This window comes from Podarcis melisellensis (genome assembly GCF_964234715.1).
Source record: "Podarcis melisellensis genome assembly, chromosome: 3".
Lineage (NCBI taxonomy): Eukaryota > Metazoa > Chordata > Lepidosauria > Squamata > Lacertidae > Podarcis > Podarcis melisellensis.
This window is the reverse complement of record NC_138530.1, coordinates 61,970,597-61,986,118: the sequence shown is the minus strand read 5'-3', so window position 1 is coordinate 61,986,118 and position 15,522 is coordinate 61,970,597. Positions and strand designations below refer to the sequence as shown.

At 42.2% G+C, this 15,522-nt stretch overlaps 1 protein-coding gene across 1 annotated transcript; it reads right to left on the bottom strand.

The window, feature by feature from the left end:
- Window positions 1-3,585: 3,585 nt before the first annotated feature.
- ALDH8A1 (aldehyde dehydrogenase 8 family member A1) lies at window positions 3,586-14,736 on the bottom strand. The gene is made up of 7 exons (XM_081907194.1): window positions 14,504-14,736; window positions 11,906-12,053; window positions 11,457-11,612; window positions 9,651-9,800; window positions 8,484-8,740; window positions 5,666-5,827; window positions 3,586-4,091 (listed from the first exon to the last, which is right to left on the bottom strand). The coding sequence occupies exons 1-7, from the start codon at window positions 14,639-14,641 to the stop codon at window positions 3,627-3,629; spliced, it is 1,476 nt and encodes a 491-aa protein (XP_081763320.1). The 5' UTR covers window positions 14,642-14,736; the 3' UTR covers window positions 3,586-3,626.
- Window positions 14,737-15,522: the final 786 nt, after the last annotated feature.

The following is a 15,522-nucleotide window of genomic DNA, read 5'->3' as shown; positions in this document are numbered from 1 at the left end:
GTTGCAATTCAGCAGCTTCTCTTTCCAGTCTATTTCTGAAATTCCTTTGTAGTAAAACAGCTACTTTGAGATCTTGTATAGAATGTCCTGGGAGATTGAAATGTTCTCCTACTGGTTTCTCTGTCTTGTGATTCCTGATGTCCGATTTATGTCCGTTTATTCTTTGGCGTAAGGTCTGGCCTGTTTGTCCAATATAGAGAGCTGAAGGACACTGTTGGCATTTGATGGCATACACAATGTTAGACGATGAGCAATTAAATAGTCCCGAGATGGTATGTGTGATGTTGTTGGGGCCAGTAATGGTGTTGTCCGGGTGTATGTGGCAGCAAAGTTGGCATCTGGGTTTATTGCAGGCTCTGGTGCTAGTGTCCGTGTTAGGTCTGGTTGTAGTATTATTGTGGGTTAGGAGTTGTTTAAGATTGGGTGGTTGTCTGTAGGCAATGAAAGGTCTTCCTCCCAGAGCTTGAGAAAGAGAACTGTCATTGTCCAGGAGAGGTTGTAGATCTCTGATGATGCGTTGTACTGTTTTAACTTGGGAGCTGTATGTGATGACTAGAGGTGTTCTGTTATTTTCTTTTTTGGGTCTGTCTTGCAGCAAGTTCTCTCTGGGTATCAGTCTGGCTCTGTTGATCTGTTGTCTAACTTCATCTGCTGTGTATTTTAGTTCTAAAAAGGTTTGCTGTAGATCTCTTAGGTGAGAGTCTCTGTCTGTAGAATTGGAACAGATGCGGCTGTAACGTAGTGCCTGGCTATATACAATGGACTGTTTGGTATGTTTGGGATGGTAGCTAGACAACAGATCAACAGAGCCAGACTGTTTTGTTTTGACTATGGCAGACCAACACGGCTACCTATCTGTAACTGTATAAAATGGTGGTTTTCTTGAGTCCAAATGAGAGTCCCTCTAAACATTTTTTAAAAGACAAAAGGCACGGCATAAGCCACGGAACTGTGAATTCAGCCGAAGGCTGTGCAATGACAACTGGTGTATTCGGAGTTCTAGAAAGTATGCCTGGCTGGAAAGGCAGAGCTTGTCATATGGATCCAGTTAGCTGCAAGGCTGGTTGGAGCTGAGATAAGCATCCCCCACCACCACCACCACACCAAAAAATGTAGAGGAGGCAGTCTTCACCTCAAACTCCAAGAGGCAGGGTGGGGTGACTTCTGAGTGAAATCCCCAACAAGCACAAGGAGAGGGGTGTGGCGTTTGCCTCCTAGGTGGGTCATAAGGAAAGGGTTAAAATGAGTGTGATGTGATTGGCCAGTGGAAACTGATAGGAGGAGTTAGGGTTAGGGGGGTGTTGCATGAAAGTCAGTTGAGAGTTGGGTTGAAGAAGGAGGAGGGAGGAATAGCCTGTGGGTTGGTCGAGTTGTGTTGTGAGAGGAATTGTTAGGTGGAGTCAGATAGATAGTTAGTTGGGATAATAAGTTTGAAGTTGTTAGGAACGAATAAGACAGTTAAGGAACTAAGATTAAGAAACTGCCAAGAAAAATTAGCTGAAACCATAAGCTTGTTCATGCCTATAAAATAAACTTGATTATTTGTTAATGTTACCAACTGACTGGACTCAGTGTGTACCCGTGAGAAACAGGTTGGTGGCAGCGAAGAACGCAATTACAGTGGTGGCACAGGGTCAATAGTCCGTCAAACGTCCAGGGACCCTGTGTGATCACCACAAGGGGTGAAGAGGAATATCTGCAGTTGCACACCACTACAAAACATATTTCTGATCTTTGCACTGGACATTCGCACATGGATTTTTTATTTCCCCCTACCTGCTGCCCTCCAAATGTTTTGGACTACAATTCCAGTGAGCTCGTCAGTATGGCCAATGATCAGAGATAATGCGAAATGGAATTCGCAACATCTGGAGCGCACCTGCACTAACATGCGATGCAATGAATTCAGACCATATATTTGGGGTACAAGCAATAGGCTTGCTTGCTACAACTGATACTAGCTGAGCATTTTGTATTTATCACAGTTCTCTCTCTGTAGCTTTGCTGAAAGTTTTGAACATCTATTGGTTGAAATTTGGAAAATCAAATGTTCTCAAACATGCCACAAATACAGACCCATGATGATGACCACCTCTGTCTTCCCCAAAAGCATGCTTCAATTGTTGTTAATCTAAGTCTTTAAATAATGAGGATGATGTTCGTTTTGGGGATTTTTTAGCTTGCTTGTAGGTATTAGAAAATGCTAGCATCATTCTGAGAAAATTCTGCAACATCCCAGCCTGGCCAGAGCCAATTAAAATCATTGCAAGATGACGTACACGTCTCGACTGGGGGCAGGAGAAAGTCAACCAGCAGGAGTGGAATAATCAGATCCGAGTTGATTTCCATCTGTAAGATTTAACAGATGGGCTGACTCTTCAGACTTACATAAAAACGATTAAACAAAATCCTCATGATGACTACATGATGTCTTTCACCAGACAGGACAGCTGGCAGCAAAGAAGGTTTTTGAAAAATTCCATTGCCCCAGGAATGGAAAACTACAAGATCTTTACAGTTATCAGACTGCATCTCATAGATCCAGTATAATGAATCCCTTTCACTCTCCATAATTTAACACTAAGATTTCACCATGGACAGTGAAATACAATCAAACTATGGTAGTTTTCTACCCTTCCAAAGCTCAAAAACATGGACGGTTTCTTCCAACTGAATCCTTTTTCCATTTAAAAAAATATTTTTTTTTTCTTTATGGGTTTGTTCCATTTTGAGTGATTTTATTAATGGTAAAAAAAAAAAGCATCACAGAAGAAATGTATTTCTGAAGTACATAGAAATATATTAAACCTAAGCAATTCACAAGGGGGAACAAACAACACACTCTGCTGCCCTCATATGGATGTAAATGGAAGCTATATCTGAAACAATCGTTTTCCCTATTCCTAAAGCTCACAGAAGGAATTTCCATTTGAAAAGGTTATAAGGTTATAATTTCTCGAATTTCCATTTGAATTTGTCATTTGAATTTGAATTTTGGTCCTGTTCAGTAAGCTAGAAGTTGCTAACTTGGCACCCATGGGTGCAGCAGCAGCTGCCCATGTGAAGCTTCTGATCTTCCTATTCTCCAACCAAATGACTCAGGGAACAGACCAGGTGAAGGCAGGTTTAATATGAGTGGAGACTTTTGCAAAGCTGGGACAAAGACACTCAGGCTTCATCCACACCATACATTTAAAGCACATTGTTTAACACAAAGTATACAGCTAACTGAAGTTTATCCCTCACAGAGCTCCAATACTGTACACAGCACCCTTAACAAGTTGCTCTGTTCCCAGGATTCTTGGGGGAAGTAACATGCTTTAAATGTATGATGAGTATGCAGCTGCAAGCACAGGCATTTTGCAGACCCCATGACCCAAAAATGGGCACTCGGTGCTAAAAAGTGCCCACATTCCAGCTACAAGCCTTTAACTTACACCCCTGCTTTTCTCCATGGGAAGAAGGCAGGCAGACAACTAGCCAGTGAACTTATACCATCAATGCAATTACAGTATAGATTATGGCTTTCAGGGCACATTGTAAGCAAACCTGTCTCATTATCTATTTCAAAGATAGGCACAGCAAAAACCACAATGTTTGTTTATTCTAATGCAGAATATTTTTCATCAGTGCATCTCAGTGTGTTTTATAGTAATCGTTTTCACCTCAGTGAAAAACTCATAGGAATCCTTTGCTCCTTCTCTGCCTACTCCTGAGGCTTTCATGCCACCAAAGGGCAAATTCAAGTCCCTGATAAGCCAACAGTTGGTCCACACCAATCCACACTGGAGTTTCTTAGCAACGCGATGAACCCGCCCCACATCCCTCGACCAGACAGTGGCTGCCAGTCCATATTTGACCCCATTCGCTCTCCTGATCACTTCCTCTTCTGTGTCAAACACTGTGACGCAGGTTACAGGGCCAAAGATCTCATCCTGCATGCAACTTGAGTCATCGGCAATTTCAGTAATGACCGTCGGAAGCATGAAATACCCATTCCAGTTTCTTGTTGGAAGAGTCAAAGTATCGATCCCCTCTCCACAGAGAATTTTACCCCCTTCAGACTCTGCTTTTTTGATGTAGTTCTTTACCTATGAGGAGCAACAGCAACAAATCAATTTTTGAAAGGGTTGCAATTTCCAATTATCCACAGATTGGCTACAGAAATATTTTATTTATTTATAGGTATAAAAGTATTTCTAAAGCACCCTCATAAAATATCAGGGCAGTGCACACAAAAGAAATGCTTTTAGAAAACCTTAAAAGCATAATGTAGTAGTTGTGAAAGGTTTCAACAGCTCTGAAGGCCTTTCGGTGTAAAGAAAAAGGGTCTTCAGGAGGCTCCTGAAAGTCAAAAGTGAGGATGCCTGCCAAATCTCTGCTGGAAGATGGTTCCACAGCATGGGACCACTGACACTAAATGCCCCTGACATCTGGTTGAGGCCAGTCAGGGGGACAACTAACAGTGCACCTCCAGACTCCAGCCAGTGATTGGCCGGGGTATAAGGGCTCAAGCAGTGGTTAAGACAGCCTGGACTCAAGGTATCCAGGGAAACACAAGGCCCTTCAACCTGGCCCAGCAGGATATGGGAAACCAGAGCAGGTGCTTTAGCCGATGTGTCGCACGCTGCTGGTCAGCTGCCCCCACCAGACCCTAGTCACTGTGTTCTGTACTAGGTAGAGCTTCTGGACCAGGCCCAAGGGAAGCCCCACATAGGGTGCATTACAGTAATCCAGTCTAATCCAAATACAGTGGTACCTCGGGTTACATATGCTTCAGGTTACAGACTCCACTAACCCAGAAACAGTACCTCGGGTTAAGAACTTTGATTCAAGTTGAGAACAGAAATTTTGCGGTGGCAGCAGGAGGCCCCATTAGCTAAAGTGGTGCTTCAGGTTAAGAACCGTTTCAGATTAAGAACGGATCTCCGGAACGAATTAACCCGAGGTACCACTGTATGGGACTTTTCCCAAGTGATTTGTACTTCACAGGCATTGCTAAATGTCAACAGCAAGCACATGGGGGGGGGGGCAGTACAGCTTTGGGAGAAGCTTCCTAGCTCCACCTCCTTCTATCACCTACTAAAGTTGTGGAAGGTGATAGTCCAAAACCTGAAGCTCTTGCCTCAGAATCCGAGTTATGCAAGGGGCCCCCACAGACACAAACGGCTCCCTTCTTCAGAGTGTCACCTTCCATGTGTTAGAAGGGCATGGAGCTAGTGCACTCATTTGCACTGCATCTGTTTGCGGATGTTGTTTGGTAACACCTGAAGAGAGCTGTAGCGTTAGGGATTTCAGGTACTTAACTAATAATGTTGCTGGTAATCAATGCTGAGAAAACCCTTGGAGCATTAAAAGTTGATATTGGCTCTTGGAAATCGGAAATATTATTTTCAATCCTGCTGTCAACATGTTTGGAAAACAAGCTTACAAGAGGAAGCAACATTTTTAATTCCTTGTTACCCGGAGTGAATTTACATGCAATTCTAACAACTACAGTGCTTAAATTTTGAAAGGTATACTAGGCCTCAAAATCAGCTAAAAGTTCTGCCCTGTTCCCTATCCCAAAATGACTGTGACTTTCAAGCCAGACTTTCAAGCCAGAAAGAAAAACAGCACTTTATTTGATCACAAATAATCAACCTTGGTTTTTCTTTTTCTTTACCTTTGCTAAATGTTCTTTACTTATCAGTGCTCCCTGGTCAATTGTGGGATCTGAGGGGTTTCCAACTTTCCACTTTTTGACAGCTTCCACAAACCTTCTCAAGAATTCATTGTAAATGTTTCTCTGAACAAAGATTCTGCTGGTGCAGAGACATATTTCACCCTAGTAATAGGATGGAGAGGCAGGAGGGAAGAAAAAACATCGGTCAGGGATGAAAAATGTGATTTGTCTTAATCCAGATTCATTTATACTTGTCTTCTGCTTTCAATATAGATTGATTCTAGATCCTAGCTGTTCACAAAAGTAGGTGTGGTTACTTAGTGCCCCATTCCCCAGCACATGCTACCTGAGGCCCTGGAATTACCATATTTTTTGCTCTATAAGACTCACTTTTTCCCTCCTAAAAAGTAAGGGGAAATGTGTGTGCGTCTTATGGAGCGAATGCAGGCTGCGCAGCTATCCCAGAAGCCAGAACAGCAAGAGGGATTGCTGCTTTCACTGTGCAGCGATCCTTCTTGCTGTTCTGGCTTCTGAAATTCAGAATATTTTTTTTCTTGTTTTCCTCCTTCAAAAACTAGGTGCATCTTGTGGTCTGGTGCATCTTATAGAGCGAAAAATACAGTACTCCATCAAGTGCAAATATCAGCATGTGGTTATATTGTTTGCCCCCAGTACCACATAGACATTAGCTATCTTAACAGATGTGAGCTCCTAACTCCATGTTTGCCCAGATAACAGGGAGGAAGGTCACTTACAGGGACAATAATTAGGTATGAGAAGGATATTTAACTCCTCTTGTAGCTACTGATTATCTCCTGTCAATCTACACACACACACATTTTTTCCCCTACAATCAAATTCACTTCTAATTTCAGACCCAGATTGGGGGCAGGGGCAGTAATCTTTTGGAGGAATTTGCAGGAATGAATTGATAGGTGCTCTCTCCCACTCAGATTCTCTGCTGAAAAATCCCTCCCTGGGGTGTCCTGGTCCTCACCCTCTCTATTTCCCATTGCAAATATTATTCATCCCATCACCACCACACATGTCTGTTCACAACAGCAGTGATGTCCAGCTCATGTGTGAAAAGGCCGTCAGACATATGACTGACACCACTGAGTGAAGGAATATCAAGTAACAGATGTTTCATGTTTGAATCAGCTGAGGACAGCCTTTTGCAATAGATCTTCGGTGATCACTCATGGCCAGGTAGGATAGTCTTCCATGAACACACTCTTAACAATGAGTCTGCAAGTAACTGTGGAGGCCAATTCTGGATCCCCACATCCTTCCACAGTGGGAATTCAGCCTATATGGTCACAGCGCTGGATGGGGCGAATGAGATGATGAGGGTTGCAGCTTCCAAAACAGTAACTGGATGTTTAAAAGCGTTAACCATTTCTGCGTGGAAATTTGGAGCAAATTACCCACACAAGCCTGTCATCTGATTGATGTCACACTGTGCTTCCTGCATAATTACTGAACAGCGACGCCACTGAAGTTTGCAATTAGTCAACTTGGAAAACAGATCTGATCAATTTGTGATGCTCAGTTAACAAATGCCATCCCTCTGGATCTTAATGACTAACAAGCTTCTGCACCTGGCCAGCCAACATTCAGCAGACAAGGGAGCTAAAGCAAACAGTGCATGTGAGGAGATCACTGCAAATTCCTTACCATTTATTGAAGATTTTGTTAAAACTCTGATGGGCTGTGTGAAATCAACACATAATTTGTGCTACATGTGGGGGGGGGACACTTATCTATCATATTCTACAATACAACCCGGCTTTTTAAATGTGTGTGTGTGTGTGTACAGACCTACAGCATAAAAACAATTAATCAAAACCTCTAGCAAAAATTGCAATAATATTTACCTTGGCAAGTTTCTAAATGTGGAATTTAAGAACTGGGTTCCACTTGAACTGCAATGGCATCTAAAATCTACAGAACTGTGTGTGCAGCCAAGGGACCCTCGTTGCACCTCCTCCAAGCATCCCATTCAACAGCAAATTGACTACCCAACCAAATAATCAAATCAACCAAGCAATTCTTCCTTGGTGACCATATATTCTCTACTGAGGCATCTCCAACCTTTTGACTGTAGCTGAATGAATTTTTCATTGCCTCCCACTGCTAATTCTACCAAGTACTCTCTTACATGTAAATATGATTCCAAGTGGTACTACAGCACTACACATGTGGGGGTGTTTAAGGGGATGTAGGTGGCAATTAATGCAGGTTTCATTGCCATCTATCATACCCAAGCACTCTTCTACTGTAGGGGGATTTCTCCAAGTGGCCTCCTGCCACAGGACTATCAGGGTGTGGGCGTCTTCTTGCTGCTGTCGATATGTACCTCAGATTCTCAAGTATCTCAGATGCATTTGCTTGGTATGGCAACTAGACAACAGTTCCCAATGTGCAAGTGGAATTATATGCATGGCACCAAATAATACCAACACTCACGGGGTGTCAGAAACACCATCTGTGCACTTGCATCAACACATCTATGTTCTAGGAGGGGATTCTCAAACAGAACTCAAATTTTCTCTGAACATGCTCTGAGGAAGCTGAAAAAGCACCTGCCAATAATATATCAAGAGGATTAACATTTGCTTATTCATTCCTATCACTTGATATTTATGTCTCGGTGTCCACTCAATTTGTCCCTTGTGGGATAGCCTTGTAGAAATCAGTTCCCACATTCAAAATTACCCCCCTCAGGATAAAATTCTGTTAGGGAGGGCATGCACATTTTCAAGCAAAGCAATGAACTTAGTATAAAAAGAGATAGGGAGTTGCCCACTTTCCATACCTGATTCGCAAAGCTGGATCTTACAGTAGTAGGAACGCATTCATCCAAGTTGGCATCCTCAAAGATGATAGCTGGATTTTTTCCTCCAAGCTCCAGAGAGACCTTCTTACAATACGGAGCACTCCTTTCAATGATGCGCTGGCCAGTGAGAGTGCTTCCCGTGAAGGAAATCAATGACACCTTGGGATGGGAAACTAGAGCATCTCCAGCTTTCGGACCACTCCCAAATATGATGTTCACCACACCTGGAGGAATACCTTGCAGGCAGAAAGAAAGAAAATATCAATACGCCTTCTCTTTGTAAACTTGGTAGCATGCTGCTTTAAAGACTACCCTGCATCCTATAGCAAGATATACACATTGGGATGCAAATGTGTCAACTGTTTTATTACTATACAGTGATACCTCGGGTTAAGAACTTAATTTGTTCTGGAGGTCAATTTTTAACCTGAAACAGTTCTTTTTTTTATAAATATTTATTGGAGTTTTTAATAAAAGAAATACAGAAATAATAAACAGCATTACTTTGTTTTTACAAAATTTCATAACATCTTTAGACTTCCTCACATCCCCCGCTCCCACTTACATCATTAATGAGTTTTTGTCAAGCAAATTATCATCTTATTTTCAATTTTATAACCACTTATTTAAATATAATATAATAGTTCTCCTACAAATTTTGTTTCTCTTAGTCTCTCTTATCGTCAAATTCTAATCCAATTTAGTGATGGCCAATTATTTATAACCAAGCATCCTTCTTAATATTCCACTAAATCACAATGTTTCTGTAGATAAATCTTGAATTTCTTCCAATCTTCTTCGATCCTTTCTTCTCCCAGGTCTCGGATTCTGCCAGTCATCTCCGCCAGTTGCATATAGTCCATCAGTTGCATCTGCCATTCTAACCTGAAACAGTTCTTAACCTGAGGTACCACCTTAGCTAATGGGGCCGCCCACTGTCGCCGCACCGCCACCACACAATTTCTGTTCTCATCCTGAAGCAAAGTTCTTAACCAGAGGTAGTATTTCTGGGTTAGCAGAGTCTGTAACATGAAGTGTCTGTAACCTGAAGCATCTGTAACCCGAGGTACCACTGTATTGACACTTTACAGATTGCTTTACAGAAAATATGACACCCCTATACTAATACATCATTTGGGGAATTACCTGCTTTATTGAGAAGCTTGCACATCATCCAAGCAGTGGCAGATGTCATCTCACTGGGTTTGGCAATGACAGTGTTTCCACACGCAATAGCCGGCGCAATTTTCCAGGTCAGCAAGTAAAGTGGCAAATTCCAAGGACTAATTAAGCCAGCTTTATTTTTATTGTTATTTTTTAAGGAGAGAAATGAAATAAATTGGTTTAAAACAGGAGTGTTGACATTTTGACAAAAGTTGAGATTCCCTTAATACCCAGCATGGGAACACTGCATGAGCTTCAACTGTTTTTCCTTCTACTCTACCCTCAGGGACCCATTCCACCTGCTGGCCTACAAAGGAAATATTCACCTGTGTAGGGGCAGGGCAACATTTTTCAGCCAGAGGGCCATATTTCCTTCTGTGCAACTATCCAGAGGACACAAGCCTGTGGTGGGTGGGGCCAGAAGGAAAAGTGTGTTTAGAATCATAGAATTGTAGAGCTGGAATGGACCACGAGGGTCATCTAGTTCAGTCCCCCGCAATGCAGGAATATTTTGCCCAAGGTGGGGCTGAAAATCATGACCGTGAAATTAAGAGTCCCATGCTCTACTGACTGAGCCATCCTATCTTGGCAGAGCAGTGTGACTCTTGCCTTCGCACAGTAGGCTACACCCCTCCATCCAAGATAGGCAAGAGGCATTATGAATTCCAAGACGAGACCATTTTAGCAATGAGAGAGAGGCGGCATATGCTGCCAGTTAAAATTTGACCCATATGCTCTCACTAAACAAACTTTATAGGGCAGTCCAGATTTGAAGATAGAGAGGCAGACTTTTTTGTGTGGAAGGAATTGATTGAATGTGGGATATATTATATATATTAGACCGGCTGAGAGGCTCAGATGAAGAACTTTTGTTATTTCCTGTTTTACAACTTAAATATCAATTACTGACTAGTGCAGAGTGGCAATAGCAGTGATTGAAACATTTGCCGGTGTCTATTTATGGCATACTTGCTTTGTGTGCTTCGGCACCTCCTAAACTGTTGGAGGGAATCACTGGGTCCTTACAGAAAGCTAAACCTTTCATTGTTGCTTGCAAATGCTTAATTACACAGAGTGTTTCCTTAGATTTGAAATTGAGATTGATTCAGCAAAGGTTAATATTTTGAGTATACTGGAGTCCACAAGGCTTGCATAGGAAGGAGCTGTCCAATACACCAGGATGTTGAGGTATAATGCTGAGAACACCTTGTTGAAGCGTAGTAGTAGTAGTAGTAGTAGTAGTAGTAGTAGTAGCAGCAGCAGCAGCAATAACAACATTTTAAAATTCTGAAGTAAAATTGAGACACCTAGTGGCTTATCTGTGGAATTCCATAAACAGAAAGCACATTTTACAAAACAGTAGAATTAAAGTAGGTTACGTTTTATCAGAATGTGGGATTAAAAGCTTGTATTTAAAATGTGAAATTTATCTGCTCTTCCCATGTACAAAACCTTTATTCCCTTACTCCATTGAAGGTTATGGGATGTTGTGTTTTGTTGTAAAATCTATGGTGTGCAAACTGTAAAAACAAAGAAACAAGGGATGGAAATTGCAGACATATTCTGGGGCATGGCTTGATGTGGATTGGAATGTGATTTATATCGTTATCTGAAATACTTTATTCAGACCATTGAGCTATGGCCCTTCCTCGTGTTGTCCTCGTTAACCTTTGAGGCGGTAAATTCTGGAGTGGGCTCAGGCTGCAATAGATCCTAACAAAGGTGTCAGGATCACAGCTGAGCACTGCTGGGTCGTGTGCAAACAGCACACTCCGTAATAGGCCTTACCAATTCCCACAGGCGTTCTCTCAGTATAATGCATACAGCCCACATGGTCCATTTGTGTACATTCTGCTGTCTGGTGAAGGATGGACGACGAAAAGAAACGGAAATTGTATACAGATCGGGGGATGTCCACCACTCTAGCAAACGTAATGGTTTTCCCTGAAACAGAGAACCAGTTGACAAATACCAGCATGCATTTGTTATTTAAGCAAGTAATTAATTGCCCAGCTTTCATAGCTAGTGCCCCCACCCCACTGCAACCACTACAACTTGCATGCAGTTTACAGAAATGTGCAAGGAAGCATGCACTTGTACTTGATGAGGAGTGCAAGTATTACGTATTGATTATGCAAAATGAAGAGCAAGTAGGAAGGTGAAAACTCAAAGAGAACACCATTTCCTTCACCCTATTACCACTTGGAAGCCCAGCCCAAATAGGCTTCTGTCTTTACCTTGATCCTTTGATTCTACTTGAGCAAATGACTCCAGATCTTCTTCAATAAGGTCTGCCAACTTGCTCATTATTTTTGACCTTTCCTGGGGGCTTTTGGCCGACCAGCCTGGGAAAGCATTTTGGGCAGCAATGACAGCCGCCTCCACCTTAAAAAGACAACGAATGGATGGTGTTCAGCAAAACCAAAACGCACAGTGTATGTTAACAGAAATTATGGGGAAAGGGGGGAACGGCCATTGCTTCGTGGCAAAGCTCCTGTTTTGCATGTAGAAGGTCCCAGGTTCACTCCTTGGCATCTTCATGTAGGGCTGGGAGGGACTCCAGTCTGGAACCCAGTCAGTATAGACAATATTGAGCTAGGAAGATCAATAATTTGACTCTGCATAAGGCAGATTCCTATGTATTTATTGTATCACCCTTTCCATGACTCAGTTCAAGCCAGGGCACCATTCCAAGTAGAAAACCATAGCAGAAATACACAGGGGGGAATTAATAAGTATTAAAAATAGGCTCTAGAGCAGGGGTGTGGAATGAGTGGCCCTTCAGATGTTGTTGGGTTTCGACTTCTATCAGTCCCAACTAGCATGGCCAATGGCCATGGACGATGGGAGCTGGAGTCCAACAACATCAGGAGGACCGCAGATATTGCACCCCTACTCTGGAGCATATATAAATTGCTTCTTAGCTACCTAGATCAACGACAGCCAGCACAACCATGTATGAGAGTAGTGTTCGGAATCAGCAGTTATCACAAACTGTTCAGGAAAGCTTTTAGTGTGTGATGCTGTATTGTGCTCTATGTTTGATGAGAGCCACACAGAGTGGCTGGGGCAACCCAGTTAGATGGGCACCATACTACTACTACTACTACTACTAATATTAGACTTATCTTCTGGGCAGCTGTGAGACAGGCACCTCTTCTTTAGAAGCAGAAGTTAAGCTATTGCCAAGACTATCGCTTGACTTGCCCAACGTTAGATTTACAAATGTTGTTGGGTCTATTACTTGCACCATCCTCAGACACTGGCCATGCTGGCTGGGAATGATGGGACTTGTAAATTGGGGACCCCAAGTTGGAGAAGGCTGTTAGCCCTGTCTAGGAACAATACTCTTCCGTCTGTATGTCATCTTCCAATTTATTACATTAGGTGGCACTGTTGAGCTTTCGTTTTAAGGGTAATAGCAAGAAACCAGCCATTTCTCCAGTTTGCAAATGTGCTTATGGGCCCCAAAAGATTAGCAACTCCTGTGCTAAGCAGCAGTCAGGAACAACAGAGACCCATCTGGTCTCAATGGATATGAGGAGTACTGACAACCCAGTGGAGTGGATGAAGAACACAAGCACTGAAAAAGCAGCAGGCCGGTCTGAACAGTCAAGTTTACACATTTGCCAAAAGCTGTTGTCAAACTATCACCAACCCTGGCATGATGTTTGCGTGAGGAAATGTTATCTTCCAGATGTTGTTGAACACCAGTTACCATGAAGTCTCAGTCCAGTCTGGCCAATGGTTAGGGTTCATAGGAGTTGGAGTCTATCATCATCTGGGGAACCATAGGATCCCCACCCTTGGTTTAGGACCAGTCATCACACAGACAGAAGCCAGCAGGTTGTGCATTTCCCCAGTCTCATCACTGACTGTCACTGGCAAGGAAATGCAGAAAGTGGGGGCCCCGATCCGCATGAGGAATGCTCTTAGATGTTACTGCAAGGATTATGAGAGTGCTCCACAGCAGTTACCAAGCCTTGAAATAAAAATGGAACCCACGGCAAGTTTTCCCCCCCTAAGGAGTACACAAACACCTCCATCTCTATCTCCATCTATGGAAGTGCACATACAAATGGAGGACACAGCCTTGGGGAAGGCTGGACCACAGGTCAATGCAAGTGGCTACTTGAAGTTCTTCTCTAAACATACTTGATCACCCCTTCTGTTTACATACAGAAGCAAACTAGGAAAGCACAAAGCTTCAGGCAGCAAGTTTAAACTTTAGCAAACCCAGCTAGTTACACTTCAACCATTACTTATCAGTGCTTAGCAAATATTTGATAGACTGGCCATGCTGAAGGTTGAGGTGAAACTGCAAAAGCTTATATATGGTTTGTTTTTTGCAACTTTAGTCATTACAAATAGATATTATGATTTAACTCAGTTCTTTTCAAAGCCTTAAGGAATAATGCATTAGGTGTAAGAGGCCATGAACACAGTCATCTAACAAGCAATTCATTGCCTTCTCAGTTCACCTTGTCATTGGATACACTTCCATCTTACCAGTTTGAGAAACAGCTCATCGAGAGAAAGAAAAAGAAACTTCAAGGGAAAGTACATTAAACTTGGGTAGGAACATTGAGGGCTTCAACTAGTGGAAATGAGTTTTGATTCAAAGATTTTAAAGCTTCAAACCAATACCATTAACCAATGCCACACAGACATTCTCTGCAAATATTTAGCAGTATAATACAAAACATAAGGCAATTTCACTATTAGTTTTATACTGAGGAAAAGCGAAACAAATCAGTTGCAAAACATTTTTGTTAATTGTCCAGGCAATTACCCCAATACCATGAAAAAGGAGTTGAATCTATGCATGAACTCACCTCCTCTCTGCCACTGTCTGGCACCTTGCAATAAACTTCTCCTGTAGACGGGTCATAGGAATCTAAATATGAGGAGCAAGGAATAAATTGGCCTCCTATATAGTTCTCCAAAACCAAGTGAGTCTTTGAGCCGGCCATTGTGACTCCGTTGGCATGATCCGAGTCCTTTCAGTGAGCTTTCAGTTCATAGTGCACATCTATTGATTTATGCTTGTAAGCCAGAGCTCCTCCCTCCCTCCCTTTAACTTCGTTAACTGGATCTCCGAATGGGAAATTTCCATCTCTCTTCAGACAATGCTAGATACCATGGACATATGCTGATGATAATGCCCAATTCACTTGTTTGTTTTCTAGATTATGATGCCCACACAGGATGATTTTACCATGTACATGTGGTGGTGAGTGTGCGAAACTGGTATTGGTACAACTTTGCATAAAATAGCCAAGATGTGAAAAAAATCCAAATGCCTCTACACAAAATACATGATTGATTCAGTGCAAAGACTTCAGATGTGAACATTACTTGATGCAAGAGGAGGAAACTTGCGTGGAACGTATAGGCTGATAATTATTATATGTAACAAATTGCTGTAGCAGGCCTTCGGCTGGGTATATATTAAGCACACACAACTTTCCCTTTAAATTTATTAATTCATCTTCATCTTCATAGGCTTAAGGCTAGTTCCAAAAATATTTAGATCACTGTAAGTGGTTTTTCACTTACCTCTAGAAGCAGGTATATTAGCTGTTGCTCAGTTAAAATTGTGCAGATGTATTGCATTTTAAGCTATCTGCACAATAAGAATCCAAAATAGACTAAAAAAACAACAACTGTAATGAAATCCAGCATGCTATGACCTCCAAATAAGAAAGACTAGGAATTATGTGCATTGAATGCACATGGAAATTATACAATCGATCTTTCAGTGGCCCTGAAACCATCTCCCTCCCCCTTGACTTGCATGATAAGCTATCAGGTTCTTCTTTAGGAAACTGCAAGTTTTCCTCTAAAAGTTCAG

Excerpts from the sequence above, each read along its gene's own strand:
- ALDH8A1 (XM_081907194.1), bottom strand. The coding sequence starts at position 14,641 with ATGGCCGGCTCAAAGACTCACTTGGTTTTGGAGAACTATATAGGAGGC. Across the intron at positions 11,613-11,905 it reads AGTAGAATCAAAGGATCAAG|GGAAAACCATTACGTTTGCT; the intron begins GTAAAGACAGAA and ends TCTCTGTTTCAG. Across the intron at positions 9,801-11,456 it reads GAGAACGCCTGTGGGAATTG|CTGGCTTAATTAGTCCTTGG; the intron begins GTAAGGCCTATT and ends ATAAAAATAAAG.